This window comes from Pygoscelis adeliae, unplaced genomic scaffold, assembly GCF_000699105.1.
Source record: "Pygoscelis adeliae isolate BGI_AS28 unplaced genomic scaffold, ASM69910v1 Scaffold160, whole genome shotgun sequence".
NCBI lineage: Eukaryota > Metazoa > Chordata > Aves > Sphenisciformes > Spheniscidae > Pygoscelis > Pygoscelis adeliae.
The window spans coordinates 4,488,742-4,512,754 of record NW_008824035.1 but is presented as its reverse complement, the minus strand read 5'-3'; the positions used below and the strand labels follow the sequence as shown (position 1 = coordinate 4,512,754).

Here is a 24,013-nt window from a genome sequence, read left to right as displayed (position 1 = left end):
TATTTGTTATAGTTAAGTATGTGACAGAAGCCGACTGAAATAATGGACTTTTGATTACTTTTGATTTCTGGATTGAGTTCTTCTATTGTATATCTATGCTGCACTTCTCATCATTATTGCAGCACAAGATCTGAGGTGGAGGCCTTGGGTCTTCTTGAGTTTTGCTGAAGTTCCTCACTGCAAAATGCATTAGCAGAACTGCTTGTTAAATTTCATCCTAGGCGCAGTTTCAGCAGTCAGGGTGCTCTGGCTACATTGTTGTCTTGCAGTTAAAAAACACTAAAAAGTTCAAGATTTCTTCCCAGCCAAGGTGTGAAAAGTAATTAGAATGTGCCACTGGGTGCTGGGTATAAGCAATTATCTATGAATATATAAAGGCTTTATTTTTCTCAACAAACAGGCGACATTGTTATAATTATTTAAAGTGAAAAAGAAAGTCACTGACTCAGACATGGAGAGATTGGGCGAATAACTTTATTAGTTCCCACTCTACGGTCTGTAGTGCAGATGCTAATCTAATATCAAGACTGCATTAAAATAAAGTACAAAATATGGGAAAAGAGAACTCCATTTACCCTGTAAGGCTGGTGCCGTACATGAGTTTGGCTTTTCTGCTCAAGGCCAGCTCTTTTAAACTTTCAACCTCAACTCTGGCTGTTAAAGAACGCTTGGAAAAAAGAGTGCTAGCACCTTCTTTCTTCCTCAATACAAGATCCAACTGGAACGCGTTCCTTCTATTGAATGTGCTGAGTTTTGAGAAGTTCTGCAAAAGTTAGTAGTCAATTCCATTTTTGTCTGCATTTAGTTTTTTAAACCTTCTTTAATGTTCTTGCTTTGTGTAGTAAATTGAACTGGTAAGCAGGAATTTTCCAGTGCAGAAGGGAGTCTGATAAAATACCGGCACTGTGCAACCTAATCTGAAGGGTTGTTTTTGATTTGATTTTTTTTTTTAGTGTTTTTGAGACGTTTGCTGTGCAACTGGATTTATTAACAATAAGAAAGCAAGAGCAACAAATACTGCTGTCTGTGGTTTTGCTGCTTTTTCCTCGTCAAACGGCCTGGCTGCTGTCTTAAGTGTCAGGATGCCCAATATTAAGTAGAGCCATTCCAGCTGAACTGTATGTCATAAGTCCTGTATGATAGGAGATATTGAGTCTTCTGTAATCCAGGTGATATTGGGATGTCTGCCTTCCAAGCAGAAATATGAGTCCTGGCCCTGCTGCTTCCAAGGGGGTCCTGCTATTCAAGGCAGAGGATACATGAATAATCCAGTGTCCCAGAGTAGCATAGATTTCATGAAGTAGTATATAAAATTCAACATGTATGTTGTGAATGCGTACAACTGAGCAAGAGGACAAATACAGTCTGGTCACCAATTGTAAGATTTTTCTGGGTTCAGTCCGTTCATCTGTTTTCTTGACAGGCTGGAAGTTATGATTGTCAAAATTACTGTTGCAAATAAAGCACTCCTGTGTTAGGAAGACCAATGCTGCGTGTGGCAACAAATAATGGCAGTGGCTCTCAAGGAACATGGACCCTGGGGAGGCCTGGGCCGGGTGTATGCTTTACACCATCAGGTATTCCAAGAAAAGTCAGAGTAGCAGATAACTAGAGTGAAATTATGACTTTGAAGTTATAATATGACTCAAAACAAAGTGAGCAAATCGGGATTGTGAGGAGGTCCAAAAGTTTCTTGTATTGCAGTAAGCATGGTTATATCAAATTATATTCTATACTTTATAATTTGATGATAACTCCTTCAAGATAAGATAAAAATTTATAATTTTAAATACATGCCTATGCCTTCCATCCCTGGTCTGCCATCATCAAAACAGAGTCATTCTGACAATCTAAATTCAATCTTTCCTGTGGAATGATTATAGGGGAATTTAGCAAAATACTATCTAGTGGTACCCACCAGTGGATCAGTATTAACATTTACATCTGCATTTGAAGCTAATTTTCGAAGTATTTCTCTTCATTTGCTAGGAAGATACCTGTCAAGTTAGCAATTAAACTGTAATTTGGTCACTGAGGTGTTTACACGGATTAATAGATCTCTCTCTTAAGCGTACGCTCCTGGGTTTGAAATAATAGCTATACTGCGTGGAGTATATGACCCCACTTGAGTTTCACACACACATGCACAAAATCAAATTCCATCACATTTTAATGCAAATTTTACCTTTGCAAATGATGGCCTGAAAAGAATGAGTTTCCATGGTAACCTTAGGGAACACATAACCTGTTTATCATAACTTCTCCATGAAGCAAGACAGGGGGTGGGGAACATGCTTTGATGTCAGCTATATTTTTCTGTAGACAGCATTCTGCTGTAGCACGTATAGAGAATTTACCAAAACGCTCCCGTACTGTCCTACATAAACTTTTTTCCCTTTCTTAGAAACAGAAGCAGTCATATGGAATAACATAGGAGGGAACTGCAATAGGCAGTATTCAAAACCGTTAACTGACCTTTCAGCTCCTGTGTATAGTTTGACAACTAGGTCAACATTTTGAAAGACCAGTGACAAATTAATACTTAAAACGGATCTCTTCCATCACTTTCTCTCTCCTTGCTTTCCCTCCATGCTTTACGTTTGGCCTTCAGGTATCCCTGCTGCCTTTCAAAGGCACTTTAAGTTTTTTGTTTTCTTGTTCTCCCACTTCACTGCTGAAAGTACTGTTTGAAAAATGCCTTGAAATATCTCTGAACTCCTACATTGTGGAGCTACCACAGAAAAGAATATATTGATTATACTTCACATTCAGTGCTGACTTTCAGAGTTGAGGTGGTGGCTTCTGGAGCTGCCATTAGCGAGGAGTGAGTTTGATGGCTGCAAGCACCTGCAAGGTTGTATTTTTCCTGCAGATGCACAGAAACTCCTGGCTGAAGGAAAGTATGTCTGCAACATTTTTTTTAAGGTCATTAGGAGTAAGGAACAGATGTTGAGGTTTTACAGAATGCTGCTTTGAAGTGCCATTTAGGAGTCAACTGACAAGACTGACCCTATAGGCAGTGATTTTTGGGACTGGAACACAGAGGAACCATTGCCCACAGTTACCCATCTGGTATCCATCTGGTACCAGCAAACAACAGACAGTACCAAATCACAGAGAAACTGTACCAACTGCTAAATTGGTATCAGCAAGCAAAGAAGGTCGCCACCCAACAGCAGTTGCAAGCAAGAGAAACAATGCCTGTAACATTTACAGACTGGTATCTGAAGATCCAGAGGAGCCTGATGCCATAGCACATGGAAAGCAATTCCTGTCTCTAAGCCTGCTTATGCTGATGTTGTTTGCTCAGTATTAATCCAGGTTTGGGATTTTTTTTCTTTTGTTTTGTTTTGTTTTGTTAACCATATTGAATTTGCAGTGTGGAGAGCTTTTGTCATGATGCCATTGAGACAGCGCCTCTCTTTAGTGGCATCTATGTTTAACAGGATTAAGGTGGATTTAATACCCTGTGCTACAGAGTAACCACTCAAATTCTAGGAGCACTGTTCCAGAGTGGTGTCAAATCACAATGGAAGGAGTTGAGGTTAACTTTTAACTCCGTGACGATTTACTCTTTGCTGTTTTTCTTTGATGTGAAGTATCCTTGGGGAGAGCTGTGGCAGGGGGTTGTTTCCCAATTTTATTGCCATCTTTCTCTTCTTCCCTTTGTTCATTTTCCCCCTTCTTCCTCCTTTTCTTCTCTTGAAGCAGTGTGCTGGTTTGTACAGTAGCTAAGTGTTTAGAATGTAATAATACAACAGTGAGAGATTTACTGCCTCTAGGCGCTACCCCTTCTACTCTTGAGGACCTCCAGCAAGGCATGATTTTATAGACAATGAAAGGCTCACTCTTCCCTGTGAAGCCGCCTGCCCGCAGGAAGCTTTTCACTGTCTATTTCCACTACTTGCTCTGCAATTTAGTTCCGTGCCCTGCTATTTCCCTCTTCCTTCCCTCTTTCCTTCCCTGACATACACATGCATATACCCCCCGCGTACACATTCAGCACCAACACCAGATGTAGGTAGATACGGCAAAATAGCATTACCTCAATGTGTGCGTTAAAAACCTCGAAAATACCCCAAACATTTTTGTTTTGCCATCCTTATTAGAAATAGAAATATTGATCTGTCCCCTGTTTGCTTTCCAGGTACTGACACCGTCATTTCATTTTCCCCAAAAAGAACACAAGCTCATAGCTGGGCTGCAAAGCGTGGCCATTACACCCTGGCATTGGTGCCAAGAATTCTGCTGACTTAGCTAGAGAAAGATGCTGAAAACCCCTGACTTTGAGAGAAAATTCAATTCAATTTACTTCATACAGTGTCTCTCATGAAGTATTTCAAAATGCCTTATATCAGGAGATAACATAATGAGAAAATGCTTTAGAGAACTGGGTATTCAGATAGCAAGACAAAATGATACACAACAATGAACTGGAGTAAAAGAAAAGACGACTGTCATTTAAAAGCAGTAATCATCTGGATAAGTAGTCTTGTAAACTAATTACAGTGAGAAGAGAAGCAAAGAATGCAAGACTGGGAGGAACAAGAAGCAGCTTACTTTCAAACAGGCTGAGGCAGAGGACTGGTTTCACTGGGGGGAAGGAATTGTGCACAGTATTGTAGAACAACTACAGTATGTATTATGTATGCTGTATATTGCATCACAAGTGTATCTCAGTGACAAGTTAAGTTATTCTCTCCAGTGGCTGGGAAGAGATTAATTACATTGGCCTGGTTCAGTGGAAGAGCAATTGAAATGCCCCCTTGTAGTTGGAAAGAATCAGTGCTGATGGGTGCTGAGTTTTTTTTGTTTTGCTGCTTTTAAGTTTTGCTCTCAGCTCAAGGGCCTCTGCCTCTACTCTGAGAACAGGTTTGCAAGTGAGGGTGTCGCAAATCTGGTGCTCATTAAAGACAATTAAGAGGTAGAATTAACCAAAACATATTATACGGCTAATGGAAAAAGAAGCCACCCACAGAGACGGACACAGGCCAGGAAATGATCTCATTTTGCATGGTCACAAGAAACCATAGTCCTCCAGCACCAGGGATCGGGGGATCGCGGAGCTAGGGTTCAGAAAGCAGAATATTATCTTTGTGGGGCTGTGCAAAAACACTTTGCAGTTTTGGCTTCACCTCCATCTTTGCTATTTTCTCTCTACTTAGTGTTGCAAGATACAGCAAATGCTGAGAGCTTGTTTTCTACTAAGCTAAGGCAATTGCCATGTTTTTAAACTGTTATGGGAACAGCCTGTTTCCCTTTTAAAGTTCCCATCTGTGTTTGTATTTCCCTCAGTCTATTGCCTTTATAGAGAATTTTCCACTCTCTCTAAATCTAAACCGTTCATTTCACCTCCTTGAACAAGAGGTAGGGCATTACTGAGGAGGAAAAATAAATCCTGAGATAATCAGTCCTGCTTAATTCCAGCATGGAGCACTGCTGTCATCAGTGTTCCTGGTGTTCATTGCATAGGGAGAAGGGACAATGACTGTAAGTATGTACCTTTGTGTGTGTGCATGTATATATGTGTACATATGTGTATATACGTGTATAGAGAGAGAGGCAGAAGGGGAGCATTTAATTGCCTAGCAATCTGACTGGCCAAGTAGTGTTCTGATTGCATACAGCTGATTTTCTAAGTGAAAATTTTCAAAACTACTCACCAGCAAAACCAAGATCATCAGTGACTCTGGAGTGTGCGTCTGTGTTTCTTACGGGGAAGAGGAAGGATGGTTTGATTACTATCTCTTTTTTCTTTTAGACAAGGATGTTTTTCTCACCCAAGGGAAATGCATTCTAGCAGCATGAACATAACTATTAATCAACACTTAAGCAATAATCAGTGAATGAAAAATGATGACCAGAAACTGAAAATGTACTTGCATAGCTACTTTGGCACTTTTCCTTGAGATCATGCCCTTGCATTTTAACATGAACAATTCTTATAAAATTAGTGCTGATATATTCCAAAAGGTGATGATTTAAAAAGCCAGCACTTATTTTTCACTTCAAAAAAAAATACTAACAGTGAATGACACATTAAGATCTGCATAAGTAATGTTATAAAGCTACCTCAATAGTCTCTGAGATAGATCCTCAATTAATGTGAACCAGTAATATCTTATGGGGTTATTTCAGAGATGGAGATGCCATGAACATCATCACTAGAATGCTGTGTTCAAATGTGGGAAGACGTGTTCAGGATACAGAGATATAAATGTTTTTCCTGTGTATTTTCACCCAAAAAGGAGATACAGCCACTGAGAGATGCAGGTGTATGTCAGCTTTGGGAATGCCTCCAAGAAGAATCAAATGCTATTGAAATTAAAACAAACCACCCTCATCAGTACTTAGTATGCTTTCCTGAATCAGGGCCAAGGTATGTGGTAGCACCCAGCAGAAACCAAGGCTGTGAGACTCTACTAGGAGTGCAGTGATACCTTCCTTTAGCTCTTCAAGATGTTTTTTGACAAACTTAGTCACAGTTCTAATAGCATCAAGTGTTCTTTGGAATAATCTCAAAACCAGCCTAGTATAAAATCCTTAAAAGTGAGTGTGTGCTGAACAAAAAGAAGGCTCAACATTCCCTGTGACTGAGCCCAGAAAACAGAACTTTTAAGAGTCTACGAGATCATGACTTGGTGATTGGGCTGTGAACAGGCACCTATAGCCATCTGTTGATTCACATTCCCAAATTATTTACCCTGTATTTTCTGTTGACAAGAAAATAAAAAAGTGTAAATCAGTTGCCAGACTACCCAAAACAAATTTTGAAGGCATAAGAGCATGATTGGAGAACCTCTAACAATTACACTCCCAAGATACCTGTAAAATGGAGCAGGAACAGAAACGCAAGGTTTCTGAGGACCTGCTGGGAAGATACTGCTTCCTTCCTTATTTTTAAAACCGTCCTACAAGCAAGTTTGTAACAGGGAAGTTGAAAGTGCTCTCCCTCCAGTGGTGGAGGTGGTTTTGAGAGTTCCCGTGGAACATCATCTTGGTTTGCCATTGCAGCCACTTAGCGAAGAAAAGCACCACTAAGAATATCAAAAAGAAGTATTAAAGGTGCTGTCTTCTATCCAAACAATGGTAAAGCAGTACCAATGGGCTCATATAACATTAGACTCTTCTTTGAGGACTGCTTCTGTCATTAAAATCAATGCAACTTAATTAAAGCAAATTATAGATAGATACATCTATAAATAAGATATTAAAGTGCACTGCTGAATATGATAATTGCTGCATATTTAGCAATCAGCGTGTGTGTTCTGCTTTTGCCAGGAGGGATTTCTTTCAGTGGAATCAATGGAGCTTTATTAAAAACCATCCAAATTAGAGGGAGAAATGATGAGTGTTATAATAACGCAAAATCACTGTTTCAACTTTCATTGCAAAACCAGGAAAGCAAAATACATCCTTCTTTGTGTATGTAAGGAAAACATCAGGAAAATTCTATTGAAGCGTGGACAGTGGTAGAATTTTTAATTTTTACCTTTTGATGTAAAACATAAAAAAGCTGGATGGAGGAAAACACGTTTTCTGTGGAAATGCTGGAGGTCTTGGAGGGTGGGATAATTAGGGTATCACAGCAGTAAGGAATTAAGAAGACCCCTTCGATCAACTTCCTCCATTTCGCATAGAACATCCAGTTCACTGCCTTACGTAACCCACGTCTGTTTTAACAGCCAAAGAAAGTGTGAGTCAAATCGTGCTCTTAAATTTCACTTGCAGTCCCTAGAACCAGGCAGACTGTTGAAATGCAAAAAATAAAATGGGTAAATTTTGGTGCTTCACCTGGGTATGAAACATTGAGACCGGGGTGTGGAACAAATCCACTTTTACCTCTCTCGGTTTTTCTTCAGTTTTCACTTAATTGAAAACAAAAACCAACTGTGTCTCAGCAGAGGGGAGACCTGAAGGTTAAAGGGCAAATTCCGTTATACCACTGCTCTTTTTGGCATGCTGAATCTCAACCCGTGTGATTAGAAACGCTCACAGACAAAAGAAGAGCTTTGAGAACAGAGGTCAAACCAGCATCTGAATCAAGTCCTTTAACAGATGATCACAAGACTATTGAAAAATGTACTACGCAACGCAGCAATACTATGTGCCATGTTTATACACAGACTTCCAGGCAAAAAGCAGAACCGGGTGGCAGTTTCAAAGCACTTGGGTGATGGCAGAGCACATGCCTCACTCTGCAGCCTTCCTTGGATGGCTCCTGTCTTTTAGTGCATGTCAGTCATATAATATACAATGGTAGTATCACACCATTTTTTATGGGGAGAAAACCACAATGCACAAGCTCGAGTGACTTTCCTGAGCGTACACAGTGAATAAGTGAAAAAGCTAGGACTCCCAGGACTCCTATCTTCATAAGCTCTTCCTGATCTCCCATAATTTTAAGTAAGTCAGGCATGACTCAAGTGAAGTCAGCAATGCTTTGCACTGGGTTCATAAACATGTAGCTAAAATCACATCAGCCTTGATGAAGTTATGCTATTGCTACTTATCTAGTGGGCAGCACACACTCCTCATTTTTTTTCTGATCTTAATGATAACTGAAATGTTTGGAGGAGGCTTATTGTTCAGAAGTGGGGAAAACAAAGGGTTAAAAAGAAAAATTAAAAGGACAAAGAAGATGTTTAGCGTATAAGTGAAAAATGAGTAAGCCTGAATGCAACACCCACTGTGTATTATTCCTTTTTAAGAGTGTGAAACTTCTGAGACTGAGCTGTGTTTTTTCTATAAAAACCTAACCTTTCTTTTTAAGAAGCTTTAAACAAGTTTTTTAACAAACTGATCTCAGCAAAGATGATCAAAGTTTTCTATATGCAGCTCTAAATAAAATACCTGCAGGAGAGGGAACGGTGACTGCAGCTTTCTGAGACAGCAACCCTGCAAATGGCTCTGCATCCGTCCATCTCCAGGACGGACCTGGAGCAGGGAGCAGGAGTTGCTGCTGGCTTCCATTTGCAGTGGTAGCTCTCACCTTGAGCTGTGTGTGAATGCACAAGAAAATGTTGATTCTGGCTTCATGAAGCTTAAACTTTAAAAAAGATCGATGTAGTTGTTATTGTTCATACCGCAACGGGTGTCCAGCTCCAAACACCTTGATCCATATGAAAGGGGCAAGAGAGGCTTTCCTGCTAGCAGCTAGTCTTTTAGCCTTTAACAAATGCTCCAGGAGGAAGGCAGTGTAAGGCAGGTGAGGAGGAGGAATGAAATGCAGTGTCTCCTGGGAAAAAACACGGCCTCTTGCACTTTTCTGCACAGTTTTCAAGGTAGTCTCAAACTTCAGGATGAAGTAAATCCTTTCTCTGCTCTTAAAGAATTGTTCTTCTGCAGCCCCAGAATTTTCCTGTAGGCAAATCCTAGACTTATTTCAAAATACCTGCCTGCAGGTATACTCTGCTTATGCCTTATAATTTATTTGCAGATATTTGAATGCTCTAAGATACTTGTTTCTGGCTTGACCTACATGTGTGTGTTCACATCACCTTTTTTATTTTTTTCCTGGGAAGTTTCCCTAGGGAGAATTGGCAGGTTAGAGATATTTGCTGCTAGCTTATCACTTCCATGTATTGGAAAACTCCTCGAAGTGCCCTGCAGTTACTGTATTTGCCAGGGACATAGCTTGCACTGACACCTGCACAGCTTTTGTTTTCTCTTTTTCTTCACAGTTGCTTACCCTTTCTGTCTGTTTTGGATCTACATGTGAAACGTGAAACTATGAATCCTCCTATAGTTTTCTGTCTTGAAACAAATGTGGATTCCACTTTTGTGGAGTGAGTGGAGCCTCAGCCTGCGCTCGTTCTTCTCTGCCTTTTGGCCCTTCACGTGGTCCCCTGCTGAGGGCTGTGGAGTTAGAGAGAGGAAAGCAGCATGCAGTGCCCACACCAGACTCCAGTCTGCGCATCCCCCAGCCTGGTTCTGCCGCTGGGGACTGGCAGGGATTTAATTAAAGATGCAGAGGTGTCACAGGTTTTTTTCTGAAGTGACATATTTCTATCGCAGAAATCTTGTTTGCTAATGGAAATTATTGGTTTAAAAAAAAAAAGAGACTTGAACAACAAAAATGTTACTAGCTATGTAGAAAAAATGCCCTTCTGGCACACGGAAAATCTTGACCATGAAGGCATTGAGTTACATGGATGCGATGTCTTGCCCATTTGTCTGGTGCCTTGTCTCCAAGTGTGGCCACTGCTACATGCTTCAGAGAATTCATCGGGATTCCTAAAGGGAGAATAACCTGCTAGTACAGAGGTTTCTGCCTACTCTCCCTTTCAGGGAATGGCTGACTCTTTGAGGCTTTACCTCTCTTCAACCTGTCAAAGGCTTTACTGTCTTCTGCTAACCTGTTGCTAGTTGTTTTGATTCATATGCGTATCCAGTTTATTAATTTTCCATTCTACGAAGTGCTTGGCCATACCGATACTTTGCAACAGTTAAGTTTCATGAATTGTTTGTTGTTGTTTTTTGATAAAGGTAGCATTTCCTTTCCTCAGTTTAAGCATGCTGCTCTTTTAATTGCACTGATGGGATGATGGCTGTTTCTGTGTTTATCTCTACCCCATTATTTTTGCATATTCATGTTTTGCTTGTTAGTTGAGGCTGCTCTAGACTAAGAGATGATCTCTTCATAATGATGGCTCTTATTTAAGTTGATGTCGTTAATTTAAACCCTAAAAATACAGGAGCGTGTTTTGGATCATTCTTTCTGTTGTTCATTACCATACATTTGTGAAACATGTATTTCATCTGCTGTCGTGTTCTCTCTTCACTGATTGGGGTGTTGGTCTCAAAAGCTCATCCAGCCACCTCCGATACAGACTCAGCTAAGTAATGCATCTTCTGTCAGCTCCCGCGCCTCGCTGGTCACCTTGTGGTCAGCGTCCATTTGGCTTTGTTAGGACTTCCAGGTTTTAATCCTTTTTATTAAGGTTATTGTTTGTTCGCCTAAATATTTTGTGATTATTACCTATGCGGTTAAAACCCTGCACCTGTACTGAGGGCCAGCTGCATACGTCCTGCTTCGGGAAGGAGGAGAAGCTGGAATATTTTGATCTTGTTAATTAGTACCTTTCACACCGATTTTTAGCTTAGTTTGTTGTAAAAGACAGCAAGGAACCCTTTGCTTTGACTCTCTGAAACATAAATAACTTTTATGAGGGAGATGTTTCCATTTTCGCAGTTTCTCTCTTCGTCGGGGTAGTATATTATTCTGGGCACCATTTTGCTGGTGTCTGAGTGATGATACATTTTTACTGTTGCGTGGACAGATGGAGAAGGGAAAGGAGAAGAAATGGCTGAGTCTTTAATTAGCCGTGCAGAGCCAGAGCTTGCTTTTCCAGTGCGTCGGGGGTTTTATATAGGGTGTGGAGACTCAGCCGCTCGATGGATCCAAATTAGCAAAATTGTGTATCCACCGCCAGGGTGTTTCTATGGCAACTGTCTCTCAAATCATATATACAAACAGACCTGGCAGGGGGTATCGCCTTCTATTTGGTCTGTAGGAAACCATCGGAAAAGGGGTGTTTTCAGGCTGCAAAAAGGCCTTGCGATGTAAATATTTTTTACTTTATGGTGACTGGTATAAGTTTTGGGATTGCTGCTCGATGCTGGCTCCATTCTGAATCTGTTTGTGTTATTGCACATTGACTGGCTGCTGTTACTCCTGCTAGGTGTGAGGGTGATCACCGGGAAACTTACACAGGGTTGTGAACGCACAGAGTTACCAGGCGCATCCTTTAGCTCATAAACATCTTGCCACTGCACGTAATTAATAGCCTATCTACAGCCACACAGGTAGACCGTATACTACGTGGCTTTTGTGCTGAACAAACCAAATTATACATTCGTTTCTTTTCCCCTTATTCTTCTTCATAAAACAGCAGAAATCTGGAGGGTCTTCTGTCACTGGCATACCTGGTGAATTAAGGGAAATTATCAACCTGATCAAATTAGCAGGGTAAGAACAGCCAAAGTGGCTGTGACTCTCTGCCTAAGTGACTCTATCTTTATAAATTCTCTCCACATGTCACTTTTTCTGGTGGAAAAAATGAATGAATGATCCATTTAGCCTACTGCCCTCTTTTTGAAATGTAGGGCAATTATTATTTGCTTGTCCAAAGTCAGGCACTGCTAAAGCATGGGTCATTTCAAATCAGAGGTGGTTATTTCTTGCAGCCATCAGTTCCGTGAGGACTCCTTTCTGTTTTGAGTCAGATAAAGGGGAGTTAGCGAGAGGCCTGTGCTGAATAATTTTTTTCACTTACGAGTATTTTGGATGTTCATTGACTGGCAAGGTGCATAACGGTATTTGTCTAGAATAATTCCTAAGCTTGCCTAGTAGCTCCAAGGGATTGTGCCTCTCTTTGCATTGGACTTGCCTTATATAATGGGTCCACAAGAGACTGTACACAGAACTGCTATGTAAAGGTAGATAAGACTTACTACACCTGAGCGCACAACCTTTCCCATTGCAGAAGCTTATACATCCCTTCAGTGAAAATGGTGTATGGTGCATAAATTACAGGACTGACAGAAATGTACTCTAACCTGTAGAATGTGAAAAACGTGTTAATTTTTGTTTGTTTTCTCTTTTTATAATCAGGCATTTGCCAAAAGCTTGGTATGATTTATTCTTTTCTTTTTAATGAATTGTTAAAAATGTTTGAAAAGGCATTAAATCTTCCTTTCTGCTATTAATCTGTAAAAGGGGAAGGGGATTTTAAATGGCCTCTTAGTATATTGCTTTATAAAACTGCTGATTCTAGCAGCACCAGAATAGGAATACATACTAATGTAGGAAACACTGAAGGCAGTCAGAGCCTCCTGCATTTATGGAGGAAAAGACTAATAGCTCCATTTTAACAAGGCTCTTAACACTTTGGGCCATCAGCAGGCATTGAGTGAGTGAAATTGGGAGAGCTCCTGTGTGCTAAAAGCATTGAAGTTCACCGTTTTGTACCCCAGTTGGAGCCTTCCTGATAGAATTGCGCTCTCCAGCCAACTCCGGTTGCCATCTTGAAAACAAACCAAGTAGCAAGCTGGCATTTTGACTGAGTGCACTAATGCTTCACTTTTGAAATGGCACCGGAGCATGATAAATGCACTTAACTCTCAGCTGGATACTTAGCTTTGCAGTGGTGTTAGGGAAAGTTTCTGGATTTGTGTTAAGAATGAAAGCAAAGCCTGTTTATATCACGTTTTATACTTGAGCAAAACACACAAGTGGAGAAAAAACAGCAAACTTGGTACTAAGATGCTAGCTTTGATTCAAGTAGTTATGCCACTGGAATCAGAAAGGCTGTGCTTAATTAGATTACATCCTCACGTTACTGAATTCTAGGAGGAAGGCCAGCCAGGGAAGGAGAGAGAGTATCCCAGCTAGCACACAGATGAGGAAAAGGCTCTGAAGATTGTACCTGTTTCAAACAGTTCTTTGATACGGAAGCCGTTCTTGTTAGGAGTGATAAGATTATTTACGGGATTTGGAGCTTCTTTGAGCCCCTGCCTTTCTTTTGTTCGTTTTGGCATGTTGCAGCATCATGTGTTCTCTGCTTATCGTTTTCAGATGCATTGTTAGTAGCTGGGCTGCATAATTGATCTTCATCTCTAATTACTCTTCTCTCCACAGGTGCCTGGAAAAGGTCCAGATGGGAGCTCATACAATCTCCACTTCGAGGGGATGGAAAGGCAGTATGCATCCTTACCCAGGTACAGCACCAAGCCTCATATACACACACTCTGATTCACCCTCCCTCCGATGGGTAGGGAAGTCAGCCCACAGCTGATGTCCAGCTCCGACATGAGAGATTATTTTGCAGTTTTGCCTTGTCACCTTTTGCTGCTGATTTAGTGACATCTTTATAACTGTACTATTAATTTGGACCTTTGAATTTATAAAAAAAAGTCTTTCATTGAACATGTCAGCAAGAGTCATGATCCACAGGTAGAGAACATGACATTGAGGAAGCTGGCTCTGCAAGAGTTATAACAGTTCGTAGCAGAGCATAAATGACCGAGTTTATAGTGATATAATCCTAGCTGGCATTGACAGAGTACTGCTGTGGAAAGCCTCCACTACAGCAGCCACAGCTACTGAAGTCCCACTGTTGCTGCAAGGGCTGTCTGACTAGCAGTCCTATTCCAGTAGAGCTCTCTGTGCTTTAACTGAACGTTGTGGAAATGAGAGTGAATTCTCTGAGGGCTTTTTTTAATTTTTAAGCCTTATCAACTCAATGAAGAGTAATTCTAGTCTGAAACCAGTGGGGCATAACAAAAAAGAAGCATTTCAGAGATTTCAATCCCGTTTCTATGGGAGTTCTAATAGCAGAGTGTAAGATTTAGCAAGCCAGAAAGTGGAGCAAGAGGATGCTGGAAGAGCTAGTGGGAAGCAGTGGGAGGAAAACAAAAATAGAAAAATATCCCCCCTTTAGAATTAGAGGGCTGGGAAAGACCTTAGAGGGGTTGCCCAGTCCACTTCTTGGACCTACAAGCAAGATAATTTGTAAAAGCAAAGCAAAAATAGCTATTTACAAGCAAGAAGAGATTCTTCACTGTGAAGTAGTGCTGGCATTTAGGAAATCAGTCAATAGTTTCTTTTTGCTTCTGTTTCTTTTTCCACTGAGCTATTTACATTCAAAGGTGTCACTGGAGAGATTGATTGATAAATATGTAATGCTGTGTCCAATTCCAGATGAAAATACAAAGAATATCTTACTTTTGGAAACCAATATATAAAGGCTGTCTCACAGGACATTGTTGGATGTTTGTAGGCATTTTTAATGTACGTGGTTTCTAAACCAAAGGATGTGTCTGTAGTTTAGTTACTGCCTTCAAACGATCTTTGTGTCAGCCATCGTTTTGGAAATTCATCCTGTGCAGTAACTGGCTTTTCTAACAGAAGCCTGCTTTCCAGCAGTGTGTCCTGTATGTATTATCTATTTTAAACTTCAATTTTGTTGAGTACTTTCTTGTGAATTACAAGAATAAATTAGCAATTGGTGCCCAGTATTAACTCTCTACAGCAATTTTCGTATTCCTGTATCATTTCTCTTTTTATTCATTTTCCCCTTAAGCTAATCAACCTTATTTTTTCAATCTTTATAAAATGGAAATTTCCCAGTGAAGCAACTTCCATCACCCAGAATTCTTCTTATTTCACCAGTATTCCTTTCAAGCGAGGATGACCAGAAGTGAGCACGACAGTGCAGATACAGACGTGCCCTTGCTTTATGCAGCAGTGTTCTCTGTATTCCTTCTATCCCGTTCCTTTTCAAACCCGCTGCATCTTCAGCATGTCCCAGAGGTGTGTGTACTGCTCGCCTCTGCACCCTGTGTTTTTGTGTTGTTTGGTTGGGGTTTTTTTAAATGTAGGTCTGTCTGAATCAGATCATGAATCTCACAGTGTTCTTCCCAAAACCTCCATTTAACTTGCGGGAAACGTGACTATCCAGCTCTTATGTCAGGTTTGAGTATTTAGCTGGCTGGGACTCCCCATTGAGGAAGTCATCCAAACATTCAATAAGCTTTTGAAGATCAGTGTGAAGAGTGTCATTTCTCTCAGTGCCTAAGAAGATTATGCTGGAGAGTGAGAGGGCTCGCACTTCAGCGGGGTTGTGCGTGCTTCCTGACCCGAGCACTCGCACTGCTGCACACAGGCCGTGCCATTGCCGCGTTTCCAGAGGGTTTCCACCCTGGCAGGAGCAGAGCTTTGGGATAGCGCACCCTTGGGTGTGCCTGCAGTCCAGCAATCGGCTGCTGCCTTTTGTACTTAGGTTTTGTAAGTTTTGCACTTTCATGTTGCTGCAGTAATTAAGCCCTGGCAGTCACAAATGACTAGATTGCTACAGTGAAGTCTAAATCCAGAAGAAGGAGATGCAGTCTCATTGCCAGCCACTAATGGAAATGAGTGATTTCTTTTGTTCTCATGGCTGACTGCCCAGGAGTATAGAGGAATCCAGGTAAAAACCACCCATTTGCCAACCTATTTTCAGCGGAGGATCCATGAATACTACTGGAACGGACAGCATTATTAAAAAAAAATAAGAGAAAGAAATAGGAAGGTAGAAAGAAATACAGAGGTAGTATTTCCTCAAAGAGCAGCTTTCTTCTCCCCAGCACTCTAGTATTAGTTTATGGTTTCCTGCCCTTGTCTTGTCCCTGTCTTCACCTTGGTCAAACCACTGAGCTGCATTTGGTATGGACATGGTATATAATTGCCTGCATACTTAGCCATTTAAGTCCAGTTTAATAAGAGACACTTAAAGAGGCTTCAGATGGGGGTTGTAGATGCTGGGAAACAGATTTTTATTGCAATATTGTGTTGAGTCCAGGAGGATATGACCTTTGCCTGCAGTTCTGGTGTGGCACAACACAAGGAAAGAGAGGAAAGCACTTGGACAGCAGCCAGTTTCACTGGCTGAGGGGGGAGGAGGGGATCTGTGCCATGTCAAGAGTAGCTGGGACCTACACAGGGAAACTGTTTTTTTGGACAAACTGAGTAAGAGAGCATTGGTTTTCCTCCCCACTGGGCAAGAAGGAGGAATGATCACCTGCCAAATAGCTTTATGAATGTCTGGTGCCCCTAAGGCACTACCCATTCCCATGCAAAGGCACGCATCCTGCATGAAGGGGAAGTCAGATTGCCAGCAGCATCAGAACACATCTGCTGCTGGGTTGTAAAAATCTAAGCTTTGAAACATCATTGCTGCTTTGCCCTTTTGTTTTGTATTTTTCTGTCTTTCTCTGAAGCTGCTAATTTAAGCCTAGATATTATGGGCCAAATTCAGGTGATATAAGTCTGTGCTAACTGTATTTGAGGAATTCAGCTGTGTCAAGTGTGCTTGCCTTTTCAGTAGATGCAGCAGCAAATCCAGTGTCCCACTCTCACTGAGCTCAGTGATGCCCTTTTTGCTTTTGAGTGGAGGATCTGTTCCTGTGTAAGGTTACATTTTTAATTAAAAGCTGAAAACAGGAGGCAGTAGCCTTTAGAGGAAGGCTTTGTATGTGACTGGCTTAATGAGTGGCCAGCTGAGTTACGTAGTTAAGTTTCTAGGTAAAATAATGCCAGTCTGTAGACTTGGTTTGGAAATGTCTACAGAGGCAAACATCTGAATTAGATGATAAGTGGCTGTGGCAGGAGAGTGGCAGGTCTTCATCTCACGCTGCATTGTGCTATGCTGTCTGCAGAAAAGCAGCAAAGTGGGAAAGACAGAATGGAAGGCTTTGCAAGAGAGATACAGTTCTTTGCACTTAATACTTACGTGTTGCCCTGGGGTTACGGCTAAGTAGTGCTGAGTACTAGTATTAAGCAAAGTTAAATCCTCCTGCTTAGGAGGAGAATGGCTTGATTCTTATACCTCTTAGCCTCTTCTTTTGTGGAGAGGAGCAGGGCAAGGGTGTGGGAGCCAGAAAAACATTTGTATTTTTTAAACTATTTTTAATGCCTGTTTTCTTGGTGTAATCCAGAATATTTTCCTGATGGAGCTATGGAACAGATATGAAGCTGAAGCTGCTCTGTTTCTTCATAGTTTTATTTTTGAGCTTGCTTTTATGGAAGTCTGTCTTAATGTAAATCCCAGTCTTGCCAATGGCAGCCTTGTTTGGTGAAATCTCGTGTTCGAGGACACGTTCTTTTCTGTGTTGATGGAAAAGCTGGCTGTGACCAAAGGCAGATTGTCAGACACTGGGACGGGACACTGGTGACATGATGAGTGTAGATCAGAAAGCTCAGCCATCTTCCTGGTAAGAAATGCTGATTCCAAAGGAAAGCTAATACACCAGACTTTCCCTGGAATCCTCGTATTATTGAAAAACACGCATTTTTGTTGAGAAAAGGGGTGGGGCTGGAAAAGCAGTAAGAGCATTAGAAAATAACTGCTGGCATGGAAAAATGAGTTCAGGCTGTGTAGATGAGTTCAGCTGTATTGCTGTGGCTGGGAGGAGACCGCTGAGCAAACTGGTAATTGGCTCACAGGAATATCTGTCTTGAGTGTAACATGTATCTTAAAACTGGGAAACTTGCAAATGTGTTAAGGAAACTAGCCTTGCAGTACAGTGGCTGCACAGTCTTGCCATGCTGGAAGCTTCTTTTCAGATTGACCATGCAACTTGCGTTTCTTAAGGCAGTAGCTAAAAACAGCACATCCTCCATTTCTAGGTATGAAGCCAGAAAGGACAATTTTGATCACCTTGTCTGAGCCCTCCAAGACCTTCTACATTTCTGCATCAAACTAAATTTCAGTTTTGATCCATCGCATTACTTTCATAAATGTATTTACAAAAGCATCTAACCTAGAATTAAAACGTCAAGTTGTGGAGAATTCATTGCATTCTTCAGAGGTTAATTATTTTACTGTTGAAAAGGATTATGCCTTTTTTCCTTTCCTAAGTCTGAAATTACCCAATTTTAGTTTCTAGATACTATGGTAAATATTTTTTCTGCTAGATTTTAAGAGCGAAGCCTGCAAAATGCCTCCCCTTCAGTATTACTATGCAGTGATCATTTGTGTTATCTTTTAACCTCCCTTTCAATAAATTAAGTACATTGAGCACTTAGGTCTTACACTATAGAGCATTAAAACAGCATTGACTCAAGGGACCAGAGTCCCCATGCAGTCAATTTATGAGGTAGCCTCTAGATTTGAGTCAAAAACATTTCCAACCCTTTGGATCAAAAACAAAGTTTCTGTAACACCTGTATCATTAAGAGATAAGGTTCCTCAAACAGAAGGAATGGATTACTTAGCAAGTTTTGTTAGTTTTTTCTTGCACGTGAGTGTTCTTGCCTTTATTTTACTAACCAAGTTTATTTCAAAATGCAGGATTTCTGCAATTTAATTGAATCCCAAAAACGTCATCAGAAAGTGACTTGACACAAATCGCAAGAAAAAGTTAATTGTCTATTAAATAAGAGTCATCATTCACCATTGTCTAGCAGAATCTGAAATTAATGTACTGACATAACTTAAATATGTATATAGTGTATCCTCCTGGTTAACAAAACGAAATCACAGTTTTAGTGCAGACTATAATTAGCTGCAAATCAACTTGTCAGAGCATTCCCAACCTGTGAGAATTAACTAACCAAGGAGCACAGATGAAAAAGCAAGGTTTAAAATCAATTATTTAAATCAAAATTCCCTGCTTGTTGGTTTAAATCACAATTAATTTTTTTGCTTTAAATCACTTTAATTTAACTTACCCCATCCCACGTTGCAAAAAAAATCTGTCCCCCTTCTTATTTTGTATACTTCATTTACATTCCTCCTTGACATCTGACAGTATGTTACGCAGCATTGACCCAGCAGTGCAGTCGTGGTTATAGCCATCAGCTGAGGGATGTGATGTTCTGGTTGTTTTTTGGTGTTGACCCATCTGCACTGACAAGTGCCATGCGGTGGCACAGTCGTTCTCGGTAACGGTGACAGTGTTGCTCTGTCCCACAGTACTGCTACTGTTCTGCCAAGTTATCTTCCAGGGACCTTCTTGGTGCTCAGCCACTTCTTAGTAACAGTCTGCCTCTCAATTTTCCACTGTTCCTCTCTTCAGTTGACTTCATTACATGACTCTACTGAATTTGCTTTTTTTCTTTTTTTTAGCCCAAAATTGTGCTTTATAGCAGGCAGAGGGTGGCAATGCTGATGCAGCCTGCAGGTATTGCAGGGAATGCCATTGCTGCCTTGTAGCACTGTTTAAATTGGAGCATCGTTCACCTGGTTAAACAGAGCATCTGCAGATATATTTTCATAAATGGAGGAGGGGAGGATTTGCAAAAACTTTAATGGCAGTGAAATAACTTATCAACCCAGTCTAGTATCACCAAAGTCATAGTCTATCAGTGAAACCATGTTGCTGGACATATATTACACAGTTACAAAGCAAACCTATTCACTTCTGGTGCATAATATAATACACAATATTTTTAGTAATGCCCAGATTTTCCCTCCAAAGTGGTGCAAAATAGTGAAGGGCAGGGTCATGGGAAAATGTTTCGTAGTTTCGGGTAGCTGAAAAAAGTCTGTATCTCCCCCATTTCTCATATTGATTAAAATTAAGAGAAAGGGTCAAGAGAAAGATTTGGGAACCAATTTTGAGTGGTCTTTTTTTAATTTTCAATGCAAATCATATTTTTTTAATATTCCCCTGACATAACTGCAAAACTAAGAAGATTTGATAATTTGGAGTCTTAAATAGCATTAGAACTAAGTAGGACGCAAAAATGAATGGCCCACTTAATTTCATCATCCTAGTCATGTGAAATATAAATAATATTCAAACAGTATATACTATGGTATATTTGATTATTAACTTTCTCTTCTGTTTTAATCATCTAAAGTAATATCAGTAACTCAGGGATATTTTTTAAATATGATTTTTATCTTGACAGCTGTACTTGCATTGAAAATGCAGCAAAATCTCATCTGTCTGTATCTTCCAATGTGGTGATCTCATTATAAATGAAATATGTGTATGGTTTTAGTTGGGTTTTAAGTCCTGGCAGATGAATTTAGAATCAGTTTTAATGGAAATACTAGTCCTACTCAAGGACCTCCAAGATATGTTGCAATAAACCAGCCAAGATGAAATACAGGCAAAGAAAAAAGGTAATTTTTACATGCTAGAGCACAAGCTTGAGAACCAAGCTGATGTGCTCATTAAAAGATTAGCTTAAATCTGATATCAAGCAGTTTAAGATTTGCTTAGCTAACTTTACTTAACTCTGCAAGGTAATAAAACTGATTGCTGTGGAAACTGCCCAGTGCCTCTGAGATGTCAGGAAAGTCACTGTATTTCAAGAAGGACAGAGTCCAAATCCAAAGCGGGACACCAGATTTGCGATATGTATGTGCAGGAGAAAGCTGGAAGTGCTCTGTTGCAACTTGTTCTGTTTTATCTCAGTTTTGGTTACTCTGCTGCAGTGTGCCATGGTACTAATATCACCTCAGTGTCGTATGTGAAGTCTGAAGGCTTTTCTTGTGTATGGTGTCAAAACACATTTGCCCAAAATGTGCAGAGTTCATAAATAACCTGCGTCTACCTTCTACAGTGAGAGTCCCGGGCATTAAAAGCAGAGCAGGTAGGAAAGGGTAAGTGTACTGTAGACATTTCAAAAAATGGTCTTGGGTCTTTCTCTAAGACTTGGCTGAAAGGAAGAAAGAAAATTGTGAACAGGATCACAATTACAGAAATCTCTAAGTTGAATCCAAAAGGAAGGAGATTTGGTTGTAAAACATACCGCCAGCTTTCTCATAAAATAGAAATATCAGTTGAAATGAACAGGATGCCTCTATCCAAGCCAAATTAAGTCTTAATACTGAAAAAGTATACTTTTGAAAGTCAGAAAGGTCAAGGTTCATGACATCAAATCATGGATTGCGGCTGGCAGGCCACTTCTATAATTTCCATGGGAATAACTAAAGAAAACTGAGCAAAGAAAAAGTCTGCAACAACTGCAACATAGCTTGAAAAAAACACTAAAAACCAGATGTCCCAGAAGAATACTTTGGAAGTGTAGAAGGAGGCAGACAGGGATGGGTTTTGTCAATTTTTCTAATAAGTCAGTCAACTCCTCATAGCGAAAAGCCAGTTAATGCAATATGGAATAGTTTAAAAGTCAATTAATATTTTGAAACTAAACAGCCAACCTTTTTGCAAGGAGATACTAGCTGGAGTAAATAAAAATAGTTTCAAATGTCACATTTACAAAAAACATGGATCTGGTATGGATTTTAGTGTATAATCAGGCATAAGGACCTCCCACTCAAACTAAGAGCACCAAATTCAGCTTAAAAATACAGGAGATGGAAGAAAATGTTGCCTTTGAACAAAAGGGCTTGAATTAATATTATAAAATTTAATGAAGTCATGGAGACATTGCCTCAGAAAAGAAAGCTGTATTAGCTATGCCTCCAGTGAGTACAAGAACAAAACAAATGTTAGGGAACAAAATATTAATGAAAGAAAGAAGTGTCAGTACAAAATGGTTAGGTTGAGATGAAGGTTCTGTGGAAAAAAAGATAAGTGAATGCAAATTAAAAAGAAGATCAAATTAAAAAACAAAAGCATATGTCCCATAGAATGCATCAACAGAGTGAATGCATCAACAGAGTGACGTGCTGAGTGAAACCTGGGGAATGAGATGTGTGCTACAAAATGCAAATACATCCTTTGCATTGTTGAGATAGATATTGAACTTGCTCAGGAGACCAACAGGCTGGGAAGCTCAGCTGGCTGCTTTATAGGTATGGATATTTGGAATAAAAACGTTGCTGCTTATGTTGGGTTATAAATCAGAACTGATCAAAAAATGTGGACTCTAGGCTGCAAAAGTGAGGAAATAAGTTTTTCTTTCTGTGAGAAAGTTCATTGTAAAATAAGACAACTCCACTGCAGTTCTTGGCTTTGGCTTTCTCTTGATAAATGGGTCTGGAGGTGTGGCTGAAAGAAAGAGGTTTGTCAGCAAACATGCTTTAAAAACAGCTAAAAAAGGAGAAATGTAGGAAGCCAACAGCATCGGGTGTAAATACTTACGATTTTTGAGGACTTTGGATCAGGATTTTTTGAGCGATCTTCCTGCAGCTCTCACAGTGTTGTGCATGAACCTCCTGTATGTTCTATCAATGCTCAGCTAGGTTCCTGTAAGCAAACAGCAGCTTTGAGATGGCACCCATCGTTCAGAGGCAGACTGCAGTTAGTTCTCCATAATCCATCCAGTTCTCTTATCTTCATCTAATCTTTGCAAAGCACGTTCAGAAAAAAACAGGAAAGATGTTAAAAAGAACAAGGAAGTTGCACTGTCACGATGGCAAGTTTCAAGCTTCTAATAGCAAGCCATTTAAAGTGAGTCAGTTATAGGTATTCTTATGCACACATTTATGAAAGAGGAAAGGAGATTATGATGATAAAGTAGGAAAGTGAATTGTATGTGGACAGTCGTTACTGCATGCTGTAAGGTAATGACAGGCTGTGAAATCTTAAGAACTCATAGTTCTGGGTTCTTTTACAAACACATAGGGGATGGAGTCGTGAGCGCTCAGCTTGCCACCCACTGAGAAATAAGAAACAGGGTGCGGGAGATGAGAGCCATAGAGAAAGACAAGGGCAGTGCTTTAAGCAGACCTGCAGTTGTTTGTGATTTTTATCCTTGGTGAAACCCTGCCTTATGAGGAGAGAGCTTTCATATAAACTGGTGATTAAAGGGAAGAGGTATCTAATTTGGGATTAAGAGAATCACTGAAGAATTTAATAGTAAAAACAGTTGCTAGAGCAGCTGTTTCAACACAGCTCATACAATTGGCAGCCAAACTGCTTCCATTTCATAAGTAGGTGACATATTTAATTTCTCTGCACAGAAGTCTCTTAAACGCCTATCAGGAGAATATTCTAAATTCCACAGGTTTTTGTCCAGCTTTCTTTGCCCATATACTCACCTAACGCGTCTATGTTGCTCTTCAACTATGACACTTTAGAAAATCATGCTTTGGATATGTTGATGCAGGTTGAGTAACACCTTATTCTGCAAGAAATGTTGTAGAAGCTAGTATGAGCCTGATCCAGAACCACTGCAATCCATGGATGTGTTCCTACTGATTGCAGTCAGCAGTATGTTTAGACTGAATTGTGATCACCGTTACAGCATATTCCTTCATTTCTTTGCTGTCTGGGTCAGTCTGGTAGTAATTTGATAAACTCTGATTAGGATATTTGTTTTTTCCCTGGAAACTCTGCCCACCAATGTTCACAGTCCAAATCTCTCCATATTTTGGAGATCCTGGAAAAAGGCATATATCTTTGCCTGCTCTCTATGTTCTTCTCCATGCCATCCCATCTTACTACAGATGTAAGTGAAGCAAAAGTAGGACTTAAAAATGAATGTAATTCAAGGTTGTTGAATAATTGCAAACATTCAGATCACTAGCAGTTATGGAGCAGTAACTTTAAGAGCAAGCATGGAGCTAAAACTCCTGCTGTACCCTGTTAGAGAAAATTAATTCCTGCTTTC

At 40.2% G+C, this 24,013-nt stretch overlaps 1 protein-coding gene across 1 annotated transcript in view; it reads left to right on the top strand.

The window, feature by feature from the left end:
* The window catches only part of PARD3B (par-3 family cell polarity regulator beta), a 415,216-nt gene that overhangs the window by 370,633 nt on the left and 20,570 nt on the right, over window positions 1-24,013 (top strand). Inside the window, exon 22 of the mRNA XM_009333046.1 lies at window positions 13,643-13,722. Coding sequence (XP_009331321.1) covers window positions 13,643-13,722 — 80 coding nt within the window. The remainder of the gene's footprint in view (window positions 1-13,642; window positions 13,723-24,013) is intronic.